At 46.3% G+C, this 20,443-nt stretch overlaps 1 protein-coding gene across 4 annotated transcripts in view; it reads right to left on the bottom strand.

Annotated features, from left to right (window-relative positions):
• Positions 1-20,443, bottom strand: part of DMXL1 (Dmx like 1) — a 2,287,446-nt gene that overhangs the window by 1,779,636 nt on the left and 487,367 nt on the right. For all 4 annotated transcript variants that reach the window (XM_078675553.1, XM_078675555.1, XM_078675552.1 and 1 more), the window contains one exon: positions 18,968-19,136. In XM_078675553.1, coding sequence (XP_078531679.1) covers positions 18,968-19,136 — 169 coding nt within the window. The remainder of the gene's footprint in view (positions 1-18,967; positions 19,137-20,443) is intronic.

The following is a 20,443-nucleotide window of genomic DNA, read 5'->3' as shown; positions in this document are numbered from 1 at the left end:
ATTGGAGACTTTTAATGAGGACATTGCTGATGAGGACATGTTACTAGTTCTTTCAAATTTAGAAAATTCTGAAGAATACATTTATATTTAGAAATCAAAAATTGTTTGAGACATTATTCATTTTTATTTTTAATTTATGAGGTTGTAGCGAAGTGATTGTAGTATAAAATGAGACTTATAGTATAGAGTGCAACATTTTTATGTTACATGGTAAGTTTACTCATATTTACTTCCCTTCTGCCACTATATTATCTCCAATGTGTATTTGACATGTCTTCTTCATCTCCGGCCTCCTTTCTCTCACTGTGTGTCTCCGATGCATCTTATCGCTGGTATTTTGTGTAATTACAGAAGAGAGTAAAATAAAATAGTTCGGAACGTGAAAAGGGGGCAAAGTAGAGTACTCCTCACCCCCTAGGCCTTTTTAGGCGGTCCCAAAAGGATCAGTTTCTGCTTTCCTGAGAGATTATGGTATGAGTTCCATATACCACAATAACTTGCATTACAACATGCAAGATATCTATCTCCTATTACCAACTTTTGGAGATATTCGCGCTAAGCGCGAATATCTCCAAAAAGTAACACCTGCCCTGAGCAGTTCTTAGCCATGTTATCCAATGGGAGGTGGATAACATGGCTAAGAGTATTAGCTCGGTAATGCATGAATATCGCTGAGTTTTTAGCGATATTCATGCATTGCGGCCGTTTATTATCGCATTTGCGATAAACCTTGATAATAGTAAGGTTTATCTTCGATAATTTCTGACGATGCTTAGTGGTAAAAAATTGGTTGGTAAGCATCGTTAGCGATAAATATCGCTTAACTTTGGTAATATGCCCCAACGTCTGTTAACGTTCGATTCGAAGGAAATGAGGAAGTGTTGAAAAACATTGTCTGCGCCATCTTGCCTTTTTTGAAATGCCACACTTTTGTCGTGCACGGCAGCCATTTTAGATGCCTTGACCAGACCCACTCTGTGCACGCTGTCGATCCTTAGCATGGCTCCCCACCCTCGCAAGCATCTTCCCCAGGCACTGGTCACCACCGCTCTCTGTCTTATGCATGGGCAATAAACCTCCCCCCATCTGCGCTGCTCTTCCCTGAGAATCACACTCTGTGCCCGCCCGACACCTCCCTTTCGCCCTATTCACTACCGCACCCTCTGACACTCCTCTTTCTCTGTGTCCGATTGTCCAGGCTATCAGCTAGCCCTGCAGATGTAGTTTATGGCCCCAGCTGTAAAGAATCACCCCTCTTCAAAGGAGTTATAGTAGATCAAGGCCCACACTCGATGAGATCCGTCACACCACACGTGTTCCTACTATCTGAAAACCATCCTGTATTGTGATTGGGGAGGGGACCGAGCCTGAAGCGGAAGATTCCAGGAATGACTCTTTGTACATCAAAGTTTTTACAATTATGTGTCACATTAAAAATATATAGCACTCCAACAAAGTAGTAGGAATATAAAACTTTAATAACATATAAATATATACAACAAAACAAAAACAGTAAAAACATTTAAACAACGAAGAGACCGTGGCAATTTCTTTTTAATTATCCAATAGATTTATTGAAATTGACAGCACCAATAATGAAATATTCTTGTCAGTAGCGGTCTGTTGTGCGAATAGTTCCAAGGCAGCAGAACGCGCTGAAATCTAGATGGCACGAAAGTGATGTCTAGTAAGTTGCCGCCCAGCAAAAAACGGCGTGGGGCGCCGCAGGGGTGAGTGAGTCCAGTAGGCACCACAGCTATTCTTACCGGCATTGCAGAATTACTGCTGGGGACAATGCCTGTGCTGTAGCAGGGTCACAGCAGAAACAAAAAGGATTCTGTTGAAGATGTTGTTGGTTTTCAATTTGAAAACAGTTCTGGTGTCAACTGCTATGCTAATGTAGTGGTTAATGTTTTGTTTTCTCTAGAAAATGTAAAAGAGGGGGAGGCAGTCCAAAGTTCCGTTAAAAGGGCAAAGGAAAGGATCGGTGGTTTGAACTATCAGTCAAAAAGGGGAGGGGGTGCAATAATTTTTCCTACCGGGTCACACTGTGCTTTCACCGGAAGTGAGGTCTGCAGGATTCTAGTAATTCAAAGTGAGGCTGGCGCCAGCATGGGAGCGCCGACGTCCCGCGGATACAGTTTCGTCACTCCACGGGCGATCATGGCAGTCATTCCCCATCGGGGGTCGGAGACTCCCGCGGCTCCTCTAGAATCTTCAAGGTCGTGGAGGACTACGGTGGTGGAGTCAACCAGTGACCGGGCCATTTCTTTATGTTGGGCCCGCTCTTGCCAGGTCGACCGCCATTTTGAGAGTTCGGCAGCTACCGGCGATCGCGGGGTCACATGAGCGGACGGGCTCCACCCTGCCGGGCGAGACGTTGCAGCATGGCCACAGTGGAAGAACCCTTTTCCGGGCGCCTGGAGCGCTGAGGGTGCAGCTGGGAAGCCTCCACCTGGGGAGGCGGGAGAGGCCTGTTCGCACCGTCTCTCCCTCCCAGTGCATCCCACGGCGTCTCGCTTGAGATTTGTTATGGCCGGACCAGGCGATGAGGACGAGGGGGGGGTCGGAGGCATGTGCAAGACATCCCCCCCCAGTGTTGTCGCAGCCATTATAAAAGAAAGAAGTGTCCCGTCCGTCTTCGGGCCGGGCTTCCGGTGGATGTCGGCCGGACGCCCCTGGCTCTGGCCCCATGAACGGGTTTCTTGGTTTATCGGCTGCAGCCGGATCCCGTCGGCCTCGGCCCCCCGACCGTTGGTGGTCGGACCGGAAGAGCATGTGGCGGGACTACCTGCAACTCTCAAGGGCCACCGCGGCCGGACTGGGAGAGAGAGGGGAGGGTCGAGGAGACATTCCCCCCCCCTGCAACTGTTCAGCGTTGTAAAGGCAATCCCCTGGCCGGGTCCCGCTGGCCTCGGCCTCTCCTTCGGCTACACCCTACGTTAGGATCTCCTGGCCGAGGCGTGGCAGCAGGACCTGCCTTATATGGGCTGCTCCCGGCTGGGCGTAGCCGGAACCCTGCCCCACCTTGGAAGTTTCCAGAGTGGGGGTGGATGTTCTACTGACTTGCATTTTCCCTAGTCTATCGATTTTTTTGGCGTGGCAGGCGGTGGGACAGCGAGGGGTGATTTGGTTTCTCTTACTGTTTTTCTGGTCTCTCACCACTGGCATATTTTAACGTTTTCTTGTTTCTAGGACATTAATAGGTTTTATCATTACGTTATGTTATCGTTTCTTTGTTCGTTGTTTAATAAAAGTTCATGTTCATCAGTGGCCTACTGATTTTCGTTTTCCTATTTTTTTCTTTCCAGGTTGTTTCATGGTAAAGTTTCTGTTAACAGGATACAGTGATCACTTCGTTATTATTGCATATGTCCTTTTCACTAGGGGTGCTCTCTGGTCGGGCCAGATGACGTATCTCTAGTAAATGGTCCGGGTGAAAAAGGTGCATCAATCAGTGGGGAGTAGATAGGCATGACAGATTACAACGGGGGAGAACGGTCCGCATTACGTACCCTTTCACTACTTGCAAAGATTTTCCTACGTTTATTTGCAAACAGGGAATACCTCCAAAAAGAACTAATTCCCAAACAGTCAATGTTCGGACAATCAATCAATCAATGAGGAATGAAATAGGTACGACGTGTTAAAGGCTTGCGTTACCTACCCTTCACTATCTGCAAAGGGAGATAGAATATTCCTATTCTTCCTCGTTTGCAGGTAGAGAAGATCCTTAAGAGAATTAACTTCGAACAATTCAATGCTCGATTGAAACAATCAACAAGGGGTACTGTGAACACAAATGAACGCCGCTTATATACATACGCATTGCTATTTTCAACAGGTTGTTCCTAATGTTTCTATTTTAGCGAGGTCAAAAGAGATCCCATTAGTGGCCTACTGATTTTGCTCGATTCCTTTAGTTTTTTTACACGATTTTTCGCTATCTGCAAAGACTAAACAGAGTATTGCGACTCTGTGCTTGTTTGTAAATAGAGAATGAACCAAAGAGAACAATCAATCAAATGGAGAGAGAAGCAGGCACGACGGATTACAAAGGGGGCAAAGGGCTGCGTTAACTACCCTTCACTATCTGCAAAGAGAGAGTACTCCTAATAGAAATGAGGGGTGGGGGGCAGCAATCAAAGCAGATCAGTGTGCATAAACACGAAAAAAAAAAATCTTACCACGTACTTGACATTCGACAGCTTATGATATTTGCTATTAAAAAACCATTGAAATTCACTGAAAAAACCATAGGTTATAGACCATATATAGTTAGGAATTAGCATTTACAAAACCTTGAAAATTCACTGAAAAAACCATAGGTTATAGACCATATATAGTTAGGAATTAGCATTTACAAAACCTTGAAAATTCACTGAAAAAACCATAGGTTATAGACCATATATAGTTAGGAATTAGCATTTAAAAAACCTTATTTTACTCACACAAAACCATTGAAATTCCATATATAGTTAGTTGCACTAACTATATATCGCGCACCCGCAATCCACTGCTGATGATGTCACATATTACATCATTCATGACATGGTCAGTGACATCACTGATGACATCTCAAATGACATCACTGATGACATCACTGATGACATCTCATTTGACATCAATGACCACATCACTGATGATATCATTCATGTGACAATACAATGCATCTCCTCACACTTTAATATAACCTCTGTTACACCCAGTGTTAAATACAGAGTATAATTTTTGAAACCATTGACACACCAATACTAGTTACTACATACGCACTCAGTGATTCCTATGTTTACACACACATTCACTCATTTACCCATACAATCATTCATACATACAATCACTCATCTTTACAACACTATCATATGCACTCATACACCTATACAGACTCTCACACTCTGTCACTCATCCATGGAGTTACTCACACACCTAGTCAGTCCTGTAAAGAATCAATCACACTTCCATTTTCTAATCTATACAGTTAAACATAGAGCACCTTACATTTTGAAACATATACTAACACATAATTACTCTCTTATACAATCATTGATACAAGTACACATTGATCTGCACAGAGTCACACACCTCCCAGCCAGCCACACACACACTCAGTCTCCCATACAAATACTTGGGCAATCAATCAATAACCCATATAGTTACTCATATAGCTACTGATCAACACATGCAGCAGTTTACAGAACAACAGACATAATGATGCACAAATTAAGACAGTTTAGTCACTAACCCATGCACTCAGTGAGACACATTTAATCACTCACTCATACAGTCAGTCACGCACCTACTAAATCCTTCATCCAGACACTTCTACATCTACTCATTCTTCAATATGTAAAACATATTTAAACTTTACAGAAACACACAGTCACTGGATGATGTCATCAGTGATGTCATCAGTGATGTCATTTGAGATGTCAGTGTGTGAGTGTCTGTATACACTGAGTGTATCTAAGGTTATATTAGAGTCTGAAGAGGTGTATCGTATTAGCACAAGAATGATGTCAAATGAGATGTCATCAGTGATGTCATCAGTGATGTCATTTGAGATGTCATCAGTGATGTCATCAGTGATGTCACTGACCATGTCATGAATGATGTAATATGTGACATCATCAGCAGTGGATTGCGGGTGCGCGATATATAGTTAGTGCAACTAACTATATATGGAATTTCAATGGTTTTGTGTGAGTAAAATAAGGTTTTTTAAATGCTAATTCCTAACTATATATGGTCTATAACCTATGGTTTTTTCAGTGAATATATATATATATATACACACATATATATACACACATATATACATATACACATACACATATATACATATACATATACATATATGTATATATGTATATATATAAGGCACATATAGGATTGTGTTTCCGGGGTCCCGCGCATGGGCGGGAATATTCTAGTGCTTATGACTACTGAAGAGGATCCCCTGGAAGAGAAGTACTATTCCATTAAGGAAGGCAACTTTTCTGGATGGCCTGCAAAATTATTTAAAATAAAATGCAGTAATAGACTCTTAAACCCACTGATGAGACTTTTCCAGAGTTTTGCTAATGAAAAGATGGTCAGTTAATCAGCCACAGAACTAGCCTACCTTTGATCATGAAAGTTTGCATGGAACCTGCCAGGTACCACCCAGTCTCACTGACCAATGCCACCTCTAAATTATGTGCTGGGGTGTAAGGTAATAGACTTGTACCTGTTATCAATAAAGTGATCTACGGAGGAGGAGCTATGCGCGGATCCAAGATGGACGCGTGAGCACAGGGCTCCCGAGACCCCTTCCACCTCCTACGACTATCCTGTTTAATATCCTGATTTAGACGATGGGTTCGATTGAAGGATGCCCTGCTGATACCAAATTGTCTTCCAGAATTCGATTTGGCCGCCGGACTCCGGACTTGCTGCATCTTGAGTTTTATGGCCTACATCAGCGGATGCCCACGGTCTCGAGTTGCCGAAATGCCCGAGTGGTAATCGAACAACAACGGCCACTGAGACTTGTCTGCAACCCTCGTGGTACTTTCGGTTTCGTTTTTGGTCGCTGTCCTCTGTGGCCTCCTGCCTGCCAGTACTGCTGCCCTATGCCTAGCAGCCCGCCCCCAGCGCATCTCCTGTCTCTCGTTCCTTTTGATCATATACGGCGGATCTCCGGAGAGTTGCCTTCGCCGTACCCTCCCAGGGGTCTGCCAGGACTCTTTGGCCACCATGTCGGGTAGACCTGAGAGTGAGAAACGGGCCACCAGGGTCACGAATCGTGGGGGTTCGACTCAGTCTAACACCATTGATCGTTTCGCCCGCCCGAAAGGCACCCCTGGGGGGCTGGGTAAAACCACGGGTGATTCTGGAGAAGATCTACTTGCAGCCGACGATCTGACGCTGAGGGACGTCATGGGCGCCATTGCTAGTGTTAAGACCTCCATGGGCCAGCAGTATGAGACACTGGCCTCGAAAATTGACACTGTGGCTATCGAGGTTAACCTCATCAGAACAGACCTTGCAAAGACTAATGAGCGGGTGAAATCGCTGGACATTAAAACTGCAAGTCTTACTACTGATGTTTCGGAACTACAGACTGAAGTCAGCAATCTCCGGAAATTTAATGACTTGTTTGTGCGTCGGCTGGATGACTACGAGAGCCGGGCCAGGCGGAACAACGTCCGCATCATTGGCGTTCCGGAAAGTTCTGCAGCGGTGTCTGTGGATCTCTTGGTTGAGGACCTCGTGTTAAACCATTTGGCACCTAAGGGTCTCAGTAACTTCTTCACTGTGGAACGTGCCCACAGAGTCCCTGGTGGTAAGCCTACATCGGGAGCGACGCCACGGCCCATTATAGCCAGGATCTTCAACTTTCGGGACAGAGATGCTATTCTCCAGGCATCGCGCTCTGGTGGGCCCATGAAATTTGACAATGCATCTATTACTTTTTACCCGGATTTCACGCAGTCAGTCCAGAGGCAGCGCATGAGCTTCATGGGTGTGAAACGACGCCTCCGGGATGTGGGCCTAGAGTACGCTATGCTGTTCCCGGCCCGCTTGAGGGTCGAATATGAGGAGCGCACTTTCTTTTTTGATCGCCCGGAGTCTGCTAGTGACTGGCTCGATACTTTGCCTACGCAGCGCGATCGATCTGAACAGTCCGGCGGTGCTGAGGGAGGTCTGGAGGAACGGATGGAGTGAGTCCCCCTCCGGAGGACCGGCTTTAATGACTTGCAGCACTGGTTTGACTATTACTGAGCGCATGTGAATTGACTACCCGGGGGTGGGAGGGTTTGGGTTTCTTCCTCCTCCAAGGGGTTTTTTCTCTCTTTTTGTAGATTAGTTTAATGGGGCGACAGGCACACTGCAAGTTGGGGTGGTTCTTTGGATCGACGCAGGGGTGCAGGGTGGGGGGATGTGTGTTGGGGGGGGGGTTTCTGTTTCTTTGTTTACTCCGAGGTTTTATTTCAATACAAGTTTCGCTGGAGGTGGCTGCCCTAATGCGGGGGGGACGTTGGGTACCTTTTTACAATGGGGGGTAGGGGGCTGAGGGTGTTGAGTTGGAATGTGAACGGGCTGGGTGATAGGATTAAGCGGGGGTTGGTTTTGCAATACTTGAAACGCCTTTCACCCGATGTTGTGTTGCTTCAGGAAACTCATTTGATAGGGAACACTTGCCATGCGCTGAATAGGAGGGGGTATCGTCTGGTAGCGCACTCAGGTTTCACCACGGGATCACGGGGGGCGGGCGTCTTGGTTCGTAACTCCCTCCCCTTGGAGATAGATGACGTTGTGCTCGACGATCGTGGTCGATATGCGGCCATTACGGGGCGATGGGAGGGGAAGACGATTTCTATACTTTCTGTTTATGTCCCGCCAGGTCTACAGTCCACTACGTTTTCTGATTTAGGTGGGGTTGTTCTGGGCTTCCCCGAAGGCAGGTTGATAATGGGTGGCGACTTCAATTCAGTGGTTAGTGGCGATGACGATCGTTACCCCCCCAGAACTCTCTTGAGATCGCAGTCATGGCTGGGTGATTTCCTGGAAGCGATGGGCTTAGTGGATAGTTGGAGACACTTGCACCCTGGCACGTTACAGTATACCTTCCACTCGGGAGCACATGGTAGTCTCTCGAGGCTTGACTATATCCTGGTGCCGGCGGTGCAGATGGTCTCCGTAACGGAAGTGCGTCACCTGGCTAGGGGGATCTCGGATCACTCCCCACTCTGGTTTGGGATTGATTTGTCTTTGGGAGCGGAGGGCCGTGTAGCCCCGATGGCACCTACGCAACCCCAAAACTAGGGCCGCAGTGGTTCAATGTGTGGAACACTACTTTAATGAGAATGTGGGATCGGTATCCTCCTCCGTTTCCCTCTGGGAGGCCTATAAGACGGTGATTCGGGGTCAGACCCTGTCCTTGATTGCTAGCGCGAAGAAAAGTAAGAATGAGGAGGTTGTTTGCCTTGAACGTGCCATCACTGCTTTGGAGGAGGATTTGGAGTCCGGGGTCACACCTGAGAAGCTACATGTTTTGGCCCTCAAGCAGGCTGATTATAAGGCCTTGGTGACGGACGCAGCCAGGATGCTGTATCGTGTGCAACAGGGGCGAATGTATGATGTTGGTGATAAGGCTGGGAAGTTGATTGCTTGGTTGGACAAGAGAGACTGTTTGAATAGGGTTGTGCCTGTTGTGGAAGGGGTGGATGGTTCACGGGTCGTGGACCCTGTTTGGATAGTTGCGGCTTTTGCTCAGCATTTCCGTGGAGTCTATGCGCCGGTCTCGGATAGACCGGAGGAGGACTCACACTTATTATTGAGAGACATTGAGAGACATTGCGCTGCCTAGTCTTTCGGAGTCTGACCATGAGCTTATGGAAGCGGACTTTTCCGTCGATGAAATTGCGTCTGCTATCCGTTCCCTTCGTTCGGGCAAGGCCACTGGCCCGAATGGTATTCCGGTGGAGCTGTATAAGTTGTGCCCGGACAAGATGGCGCCGCATCTTCGCCACATGTTCTTGGAATCGCGAGATCTTGGACTCCTTCCCCGGGATCAAAGGTTGGCGTCCATTAAGGTAATTCCTAAAGATGGGAAGCCCCGTGAACAGTGTTCGTCGTATAGACCGATTTCGCTTTTGAATGTGGAGCCTAAGGTTCTGGCGAAAGTATTGGCGAATCGTCTAATTACGGTGATTAGCGACTTAGTACATCCGGACCAGTCGGGCTTCATCCCCCACCGTAATACGGCGCTCAACCTTCGCCGTCTTAATGGCGTTCTGGCAAGGGCGGGGTCACTTCGAGAGCCGGCCATCTTGGTTTCTTTGGACGCCTCGATGGCCTTTGATACAATAGAATGGCCATATTTATGGGCGGCTCTCGCAAAGTTCGGTTTTGGCCCAAGTTTCATCGGGTGGGTTCGGCTCCTTTATGAACAACCATTGGCTCAAGTGGTGGTGAATGGTAGGGCCTCGGAGCCCTTTGTTCTTGGCAGAGGTACGCGACAGGGCTGTCCTCTGTCACCTTTGCTTTTCGCACTGGCTCTTGAACCCCTTGCGGCGTGGCTTCGATGGGAACCGTTGCTTAAGGGCATTAGTTGGTCCCCGGGATATGAAGATCGTGTTTCATTATATGCGGATGATATCTTGCTGTACTTGACTTCCCCTTGCAAATCTCTAGGAGTGTTGTTTGACGTATTGCGCTCCTTCGGGAGAAACTCCGGCTTGTCCATTAATTGGACCAAATCTTGTATTTACCCGCTCACCGGAGAACTGCCCTTGCTGCCCCGTATCTGCCCGATACCTGTAGTCCGTGACGGCTTCAAATACCTGGGGATCTATATCTCCTTGGACTCGGTTGTGCGGTATGAGAGAAATTTACTGCCTCCACTTTGTCGGCTGCGTTCGGACGTCGCGGGTTGGTGTGGCTTGCCACTGTCCCCGTTGGAAAGGGCAGCCCTGTTTAAGATGATGTCTCTCCCCCGATTCCTTTATGCCCTTCAAAATACGCTTGATCTGGTCCCTGCTAGGTATTTTCGTGAGGTTGAGTGCCTTCAACGACAATTGATATGGGGCGGGCGGCCTCGCATTGCGTTATCGAAACTGACCCTGCCTTGGTATGATGGTGGCATAGCACTGCCCGACATCAAGCGCTATTACTGGGCGTCTCAGTTAAGTGCCATTAACCAAGCTATGTATGGCCTTATCTCCAATCCTGCATTCCAGATGGATAAATGGCAGTTACCGGGTGGCGACTACAATAGGGCGCTTTACTCTAAAGCGGCTAGGAAGTCACTCACTGGTCCCACTGGAGTCGCGGTGCGAGTTTGGACTAGTGCGATGGCTGCCACGGGGTGGACAGACAGGCTGACTAGAGCAACCCCGCTTTATTCGGCTTAACGACTGGGGAATCTCTGGGCGACAAAGGGATTCGACAAGTGGGACCTTATAGGTATTAGTCGAGTGGGGGACCTATTGATTAAGGACAGGATCAAGACTTTTGGCGAACTCCAGCGGGAATATAGTTTGAGTGATAGGGAATACTTCCACTATCTCCAGATTCGCCATGCGTTTGCTTCGGTATTCCCGGCTGGTGCCGTTGTCCCAGAATCTTCCCCCCTGGAAGATAGGGTGTTAGATGGATACCTCCCTGATAGTACCATCTCTCTTATATATAAGAAGCTTATTAACGATCGCTCTGACCTTCTTGAGCAGCTCCGCAGTATTTGGACCGCGGATGGGCTTGAACTGGATGACGAGGACTGGCAGACTGCGGTGTCGTCTCCAAAGGAAGTGGCGATTCCGGCGCGTCTACGGCTTGTGCAATTGAAGATATTACACCGCGTCTATGTCACGGGTCCACGGCTGATGAAGATGGGTTATTCATTGGATGGGTTGTGCAGACGTGGCTGTGGTATGCTTGCTACTTTTCTCCATATTATATGGGAATGTCCGGATGTGGTGTCTTATTGGAAAAGTGTGCATGACATCATGGAAGAGGTGACGGGTGTGTCTTTAATGGTAACTGCAAACACAACAATGATGGACAGAATGTGGATCAATGTCACACATTCACCCCAGTCCAAAGATCTGGGCCCAAATCCATCGTTTTTCCACTCCACACCACCCTGGGTTAGACAATGGCGATATGCAAATCAGCGCTGACCCTGTGCCCCATGGGAACAGTCCAGTCCGAACTACAAAAGCCATGTCCTTCCCAGAACGGAAACAAGCATCCGAGGACCGGCCCGGTTTCGAGGTAACACCTCTCTTCAGCCCGGCTAGCTTGATTCCAGTGGTGTGGAGTGCCTGGGACTCACGTCTGAGCATCCCCAGTACACTTAGAGCGGTAACTGCAAACACAACAATGATGGACAGAATGTGGATCAATGTCACACATTCACCCCAGTCCAAAGATCTGGGCCCAAATCCATCGTTTTTCCACTCCACACCACCCTGGGTTAGACAATGGCGATATGCAAATCAGCGCTGACCCTGTGCCCCATGGGAACAGTCCAGTCCGAACTACAAAAGCCATGTCCTTCCCAGAACGGAAACCCATGTCTAACCCATGGTGGTGTGGAGTGGAAAAACGATGGATTTGGGCCCAGATCTTTGGACTGGGGTGAATGTGTGACATTGATCCACATTCTGTCCATCACTGTTGTGTTTGCAATTACCGCTCTAAGTGTACTGGGGATGCTCAGATGTGAGTCCCAGGCACTCCACACCACTGGAATCAAGCTAGCCGGGCTGATGAGAGGTGTTACTTCGAAACCGGGCCGGTCCTCGGATGCTTGTTTCCGTTCTGGGAAGGACATGGCTTTTGTAGTTCGGACTGGACTGTTCCCATGGGGCACAGGGTCAGCGCTGATTTGCATATCGCCATTGTCTAACCCAGGGTGGTGTGGAGTGGAAAAACGATGGATTTGGGCCCAGATCTTTGGACTGGGGTGAATGTGTGACATTGATCCACATTCTGTCCACCACTGTTGTGTTTGCAATTACCGCTCTAAGTGTACTGGGGATGCTCAGACGTGAGTCCCAGGCACTCCACACCACTGGAATCAAGCTAGCCGGGCTGATGAGGTGTTACCTCGAAACCGGGCCGGTCCTCGGATGCTTGTTTCCGTTCTGGGAAGGACATGGCTTTTGTAGTTCGGACTGGACTGTTCCCATGGGGCACAGGGTCAGCGCTGATTTGCATATCGCCATTGTCTAACCCAGGGTGGTGTGGAGTGGAAAAACGATGGATTTGGGCCCAGATCTTTGGACTGGGGTGAATGTGTGACATTGATCCACATTCTGTCCATCACTGTTGTGTTTGCAATTACCGCTCTAAGTGTACTGGGGATGCTCAGACGTGAGTCCCAGGCACTCCACACCACTGGAATCAAGCTAGCCGGGCTGATGAGGTGTTACCTCGAAACCGGGCTGGTCCTCGGATGCTTGTTTCCGTTCTGGGAACGACATGGCTTTTGTAGTTCGGACTGGACTGTTCCCATGGGGCACAGGGTCAGCGCTGATTTGCATATCGCCATTGTCTAACCCAGGGTGGTGTGGAGTGGAAAAACGATGGATTTGGGCCCAGATCTTTGGACTGGGGTGAATGTGTGACATTGATCCACATTCTGTCCATCACTGTTGTGTTTGCAATTACCGCTCTCTGTGGGTGTGTCTTTAATGCCAGAGGCTAGGCGATGCCTTCTGAACGTCTTGGAGCCCAATGATTACAGCGTGTCACAGACTTTGTGGGCCACCCTTGGTAACATGATCGCCAAGCGGGACATAGCCCAACTGTGGGGGTCCCAGAGGGCACCCTCGTCATCGGCATGGATGGAATGCATGCATTGGTGTATGTTTAGGGAGAAAACTGTATATATCGCCCGTGGTAGGCCTAGGAAATGGGGGAAGGTGTGGGGTCAGTGGAATGCGTATCGAGGAGAGATTTGCACTCCCCCTTCCGTAGATCCCGTTACTGTCCCCTTGTCTCCATGACCTCGCATTCGGAACGCTCTTATCATACACCACACAGTTTGTTTGTCCACTCTTGGCCCTTCTTTCCGCCCCCTTAGGATTTATCCTTCTTTAGGCCAGCCACGTCGGCTGGCCTTGCCCCCCCCCCCTGCTTGTGGAGACAGTCACTTCAATAACACTCTTACCTTGGACTTTGTTTTTGTGTTGTTTGTTTAATATAAAAAAATGATACCTTTTGCTTATCCTCATATAGCCACCAACCCCGTAACTTGGCATGTGAACATTGCAACTGAGTCTAGGGGATGTTGGGCCTTGTATTGCTTTCACTTGTGTTGCGAGATATCACTGACCGGCCCTGTGGGGTTGTAGGTCTGTATTTGTATGGCTTTTTCGATAATAAAGGTATTTAAAAAAAAATAAATAAAAATAAAGTGATCTACCCAAACTGATTTCCTCAGACGCAAGTTTTACTGTCCTCCTGGTTTGAGTTTTTCTGATATTTCTGGCGTGTTACTTGGCCTCTTGATCCTCCTGGTACTGGACCCACTGGTCCTTTCCCTCTTAATCCTGGTTCTCCTTGTTCAGGTCCGCCTGCACCTGGTCAGCTCCTCCTGGCCACAGATGTCCAGTCCCCTTGGTCTTCTTGACTCTAGCTGGCTTCTACATCTGATCCTAATCATCTTGATCCTTCTACCAGAGATGATCAACAGTCCCAGTGGTTCACTTGCTCTGGTCCTCCTAGTATCCTTGGTCCTGGTTCCCAGGTTCCCCTGGCCCTGGTACTACTGGTCATTGTCTTCTTGGCCCTGATATTCATAGTCCTTCTCTATCTGATCCTGATCATGCTGGCAATAGCCCTCCTGCTCATTGTCCTCATGCTTCTGCATTAACTTGTCCTGACCCACTCCTGATCATTCTAGCCTTTTCTAGTTCGGATGGACTGCCTATTCATGCTAGTGTTAGAACTTCCTGATCCTGGCCTTCCCGGTCCTGACATATCTGGTCATCGTTCCCATGTACTCCCACCTCTTGTCACTTCGAACCAGCTTCACAAGCTGCTAGTGCTGGCCCTTTTCATCCTCCCCACCTTAATTCCGGCCCCTTAGGCCTTCTGGTCCAGCTCCAGAGGTTTATCTAGCTTTTACATGTTGATGGTAATTTGGACCCTGGTCAGTGTAATCGGGTTCTGGGACACCTTTGTCGAGACCTTCAATTCCTTTGGACTTGCTTTGCTTTGCCCTCCTTGTCCCATGGTCCAACTGCTTTTATCCTAGTACTACTAGTCATCCTAGTGACCCGGTTGTATTTTGTTCTTCTGCACCTGATCCTGGTCCCCTATGTCATCCTCCTCCTAATAACTGTCCTCCTTGGTCTGGTCTTACTTTTCTTTGTTCCTGACCCGGTCCTCCCAGTTCCTGTGTTGTAGGTCAACTTTGTCAATGTAGTCCTGTAACCCTGGTTTAAGGTCCTCCAGAGTCTGAACTGCATTGGCCTTATGAGCCTGGGCGCAGTGGCACTAGACTTTCTGGTCCTTTCTATTCTTCCTGATCATTGAGGACCCCTTGGCCCACCTAGCCCTTTTTCCTTCCCTGTCAATGTTTATCCGGTCCTTGTACTACTCCTGGTCCTCTTCATCCGTCTGATCCTGGTCTGTGCTCTCAGAACCTCCTAGCCCTTCCCGTTTTGCTGGTCAAGGACCTTCTGTTTCAACTACCTCTGAAGGCCCTTCTGCTCCTTCGAGGCCAGATCACTGGGTCCTGAGCCCCCTGTTTCACATCCTCCTGGTCTTCCTGACCGTTCTCACTCTGGTCCTTGTGTATCACTAGGCCAGTTTTTCCTGGTCCTGTTCCTCCTCGTTGGCTTGTCCCTGTTCCCTTCTGGGCTTGGTCAGATGGTACTTCTTGTCCTGGTCCTCATGGCTCCGACCATTTTAGGCCTTGTGCTGATTCCCATCCTTGTCCTTATCCACCTACTGGAACTCAACCTCCTCTTTCTTCCTTCCCCAGGTACCTTTCACAGTGACTTTAGTCAGTACAGTCTCCAAACTAGTTACTCAGATATTTTTTGGGGGCTTTCAAATTTCTTTTGCTGGGACAACACGGTCAACAATACAGTGGTCCAAACAGGTTGGCAGGGTTTGCACTTTAGCCCAGAGAGGAAGCCATAAGTAGAGTTTTTACTTCCCTTTTGAGGGACTCTGTTGATGGAATCAGTCTAATTTCCGTAGGTAGGGAGTTTGAGATTATCTACCTGAGAAGGCACAATTGTTTTTTAAAAAAAAATGTTATTTGCTAGGTTTCAACAGCATGGTGCTGGAGCTCCTAGAGGAGCGGGTACCTCCCAAAAGGACTAGCTTATTTGCAAAGTATAGAGGAGTGTTGAAATGAAGAGCTTTGTGGGTCATGCATGCCAGTTTTTAGTTGTATCCTTGCCTCGAACGGTAGCCAATTTAGACCTTTCAAAATCAGGGAAATGTGGTTGATTTCTTGGAGCCCATGATCATCCTTGCCGCAGTGTTTAGTGAGGCCCTGAGAGGTGCCAGCCTGTATCTTGGTAATCCACAAAGGGTTGCACTGCCATATACGAGTCGGAAGATCACTAGTGCTTGCACAGCAGATTTGAAGTCCTCAGGGGGGAGGAAAGGTTTGAGTTTCCTAAGAAGGCACAGATGAAAGTTTGCTCCTTTGGTAGCAGCGCTGATGTGCGCTTACATGTTCAAGTTAGTACGTTTCAAGCTCACTCGATGAGGGGTGGTATGGCTAGTCAGTCCTGCTTGTTCTTTGTTTTCCAGATGGTATCTCACTCAGTATGGCTGTAAAGTGCATCATTTCAGTGAATATATTATGTGAATACTGATGGTCCAGTTGATGTAACTGCTGAAAGAATTGTCACAGTTTGTTTTGATTGTACATCTACTGTAAATTGTGAATCTACAACAAACACATTTTTTTTTTCAAAGTGACTGCTCGGATTGTTCACTTTTAGATCTGATAACACATGACTCTCACTCTCCTATTCTGTGTGAATTGTCAACTACTGATTACCCTACTGCTATCCAGAACACAAAGGTTAAGGTTAAGCTTTGCTTCCTATCCAGGAGAACAATGGACTTGACATTGTAAAACAAGTGTTACAGAAAAGTGATTCAGTTCTCAAACAAATTTAGGAGAAAGGGAGCTCCAGACAAGTTAAATTCAACAGATGAAATACACTAATATGTGTAGCAGTGACACAAAGGGAATGATGTCAACTGCCCCAAAGATCTGGAACTCTCTTCCACCGGAAGTACACAGAATCCCTTCATCGACGGCGTTCGAATTGGAAGCCAAAAGATTCCTAATGAACAAATTCTTACCCTAATTGGGATAGGCTCATATGCCATTGACATTGTCCCTGCTACCATTGTACTTCCAGTTGATTCAGCTCTTGTTTACGGCATACTGTGAACCCCCCCTTGTTGCCTGCTTACACCTGTTTATTGTATTACCCTCCTGAGTGCAATTGTCCTGTAATGTTCGACCATTCATGTTTTTTTTTCTTCTCTCTCCTACTTGATATTGATATTGCATTTATGTACTACCTTCCATCATATTGTAAAGTGCTCTGATATCCCTCGGGATCTTGTTCGCGCAATATAAAACGTTATAAATAAACATGCAAGACACTCCATATGGTGAAATTTCAATTTTTGTTCAATCTGTTCATTATGGCATGGTGAAGTTTGACTGTATATTTTCCTCTACCCTCAGAGCTTCAACTTATACGACTACATGTCCGGAATGACAAAACACGATGTTTCCAGCACGCTTAGCATGACCCCCATTGCCATCTCTAATAACTCTTTAAGGAAAAACATCTTGCATGTAAGGCAGTGCAAGTGGATGAAGAATCCATAAGTGAATGACCCAGAAGACCATGAAAAATATTTGAGTTGAGTAGGAGTTATATAAAACTGTGTTTGCTCTTTATTTTCCACTAAACCACATGGAACCACAATATAAGGTCATCTAAATTCAGGTACCATTCCTGCAACACTCAAAAGCAGGAATATATAAACAAAAAATAAAACATAAGTTAGTTAAAGTCATACACTTCAAACAGATGTTGTGGTAAATGATAAAACATAAAACTAATAAACACATTAAGTTGAAATGATCTTTAACATTTCTGAAAAGTTACATTATTTATGAGTATAACAAAATAGTGATATGGCATCATTGATTTCATTATATTCAACATTTCCTTTAACTCTTATTAACTGCATCAGGCCAGGTAGAGTCCACAGGCAGTTAGAGCACACTACTAAGCATTGTGGTAGAGAAAAATGTTCTCCCTTCACTACATGAATACTGTGTTAAGGGAAGAGAATAATTGTTCCATTTCTAGTAAACCTTATTGAGCAAGCTGACCAGAATGTGTGCCAGTGCGTCTCCTCCGAATCCGAAGAATAGCCAAGGTTTCAATAGACCAGACTTGGGTTATAACAAAAGGGGAAAATTCTTTTCAGTAAGAATGTCAGAACCTAAGGGGGAACTGAGTAACCTGTATGTCACTAAGTAAGGAAGCAAATGTTAATGGACCAATGTCAACTGTCGACTCTGCAGCTTAATATTAATAGTGCCACAAAGGAGACACTAATTATGATTGTCTTCACCTCACTACAAAGAGCAATAAAAACAAAACGTTTGATATCAGGCAGTTTGCATGAACGTGCACAGCATATAATACAGCAAATAAAAGGGAAATGTGGTACATAGTGGGCAGCTGCTACAATTCCTATTCATTTTTTTCTTTTCAGATGAAAATAAAGTATCATATCACGATCATATCATATCCCCCAATCCTTGCGGACCTTTTGTCCTGGTATGTGCCCTCCCGGCCCCTGAGATCCTTGGGTCACGCTCTCACTGTGGTCCCTCGATTCAGGTTGTGTCGGGCTGGTGGCCGGTCCTTCCGGGTCAGAGCGGCTCAGCTCTGGAACTCCCTTCCGGTAGAGCTGCGGTTATTAGATGACCTTTTAGCTTTTCGTAAAGCTTTAAAGACCTTTTTGTTTTAATAAACTCGCCATCTGTGTCTTTTATCTGTTGTGTTTCCATGTAGGTGTTGCATATTACCTGACACGCGCCAGGACGCCCCTTAGCTGGGGCAGCTGTGCGCGTTACAAATGTATGTAACATAACATAACATAACTTCAACAACTATTTATTGTGCAGCATAATTATTTCATCACCCAGCCACAGAAGTGGAAGTCTTCCATAAAATTACAATAAAAGCAAATTTTCATGCAATTAAGTATTTCCATCAGAAGCACATATTTTCCTATGAAAGCTGTCAAGAGGTGTTATGAAAGTAATACAATAAATCACGTTCTCAAACAACATCATTGATACAAAGATGTTCCCTGAAAATGTAACCCAATGCCTTCTATTAGAGCGATCACTCAAATGTATAGTTTATGTTGTAACAGTACAAATTACGTTTTTAATCTTTACCTGTGGTTGGATTGATGCTGCCAGCAATATGGAAATGACAAAGTGCATTTGCTGACAGAGAAGAATTCCTATGTGCATCATGAGGATCCTGTTGATGGGGAAGGTATCCAGTATGTGCTACAAGTGCAGCAGATCTCCTCCTTCTTCGACGGAAGTGCTTCAAATTTAACTGCATATGGAAAAAAGGATAAGAAGCTGGTAACATGTCATTCAAGTTCTTAGAAAGGTATTAATCTAAGCCAGCAAGACGGCTAAGAGAGCTAAATGCTTGCTTCTGTGAAGTGTTCCCTTAAGGTTTAAAACTATCCATTGAGGAGATAAACTGATGGCAACAATAAAATAGTTGACAGTGTACATTGCATGCTCCCTGATGTTGATGATGATGTCTGCCTCTTGGTCTTATTGGATTTATCAAATCCATTCAACACTGTTGTTCCATACCACTCTCGTCAAAATCCTTGAGTAGGTCGCAAAGTCCCTAATCTCAGTTGGTTCAGATCGTTCCTCATCGGACATTTGCATCTAATCAGGACAGTTAACTACACTTCCACGCTTGATCGGATAACCAGCAGTGTCCCTCAAAGCTCGATCTAATCCCCAGTTCTTTACAATCTGTGTATGGAAACCCTGGACCTCTGGCAATAAACTTCACTAACATGCGGATGATATGCAACACTACTGAAAAGCTTTTTCTCGTTACAAGACATAGCCACAATTCAAAGAGGCATGGGCTGGCTAGTTGCCTGGGTGAAAAAAACAGTCAGAAAATCCCTAAAGGGCTGCATTTTTTTTAATCTCCAAAATCCAACAAAAGGATGAACCCTGACCTCGTTACAAGGCTCATGGAGTTCACTTGCTCACCATCTTCTTCTGCTACTGTGAACTCTTTAGGCTGCGTAATCAACAGTTCCTACTCTTTAGCTCTACATGTTAACAAAATTGCCCATGATGCAAATGTTCCCCTTTGCTAAGTGTAAAGAATCTCTGAAGATCAGTTGAAAGCTGCTGCACATGTTCTTGTCCTCTCCAGAATCGATACAATTAACTCCAACCTATCTGGCCTGACAGACTATGTTCCATCACCCTTAAAAGTAGTGTTCTCTTTTTAGAATGTTACCATAATACTAACGGGTCAAACTATGTTGTTTCACATATAAAGCTCTACCAAAAAGCAAACCACGCTACTTAGCTAACCTACTAACAACCTCAGGGGGCTCCATCCTAAATTAAGCACTCTCACTCTCTAATCCCCAAAACACATAACACAAGCCCAAAGACATACCACTCTATGGAATGCTCTACCAATCAAACTAAGAACACCCCCTGAATTCCTGTCCTTCCCAAAAGGGATTAAGACCTACCTGTTCACAAAACACCTAAGTAAAGATAAGACAGAAATTAATATTTCAGTTCTCAGGGATCGCTTGCTTTAACAGCATTAACGTTTTTTAACTAACCCTCTTCCTACCTCCCAAA

The sequence above is a fragment of the Lissotriton helveticus genome, chromosome 2_1, assembly GCF_964261635.1.
Source record: "Lissotriton helveticus chromosome 2_1, aLisHel1.1, whole genome shotgun sequence".
In the NCBI taxonomy this organism is placed as follows: Eukaryota; Metazoa; Chordata; class Amphibia; order Caudata; family Salamandridae; genus Lissotriton; species Lissotriton helveticus.
This window is presented reverse-complemented; position numbering and strand designations above follow the sequence as displayed.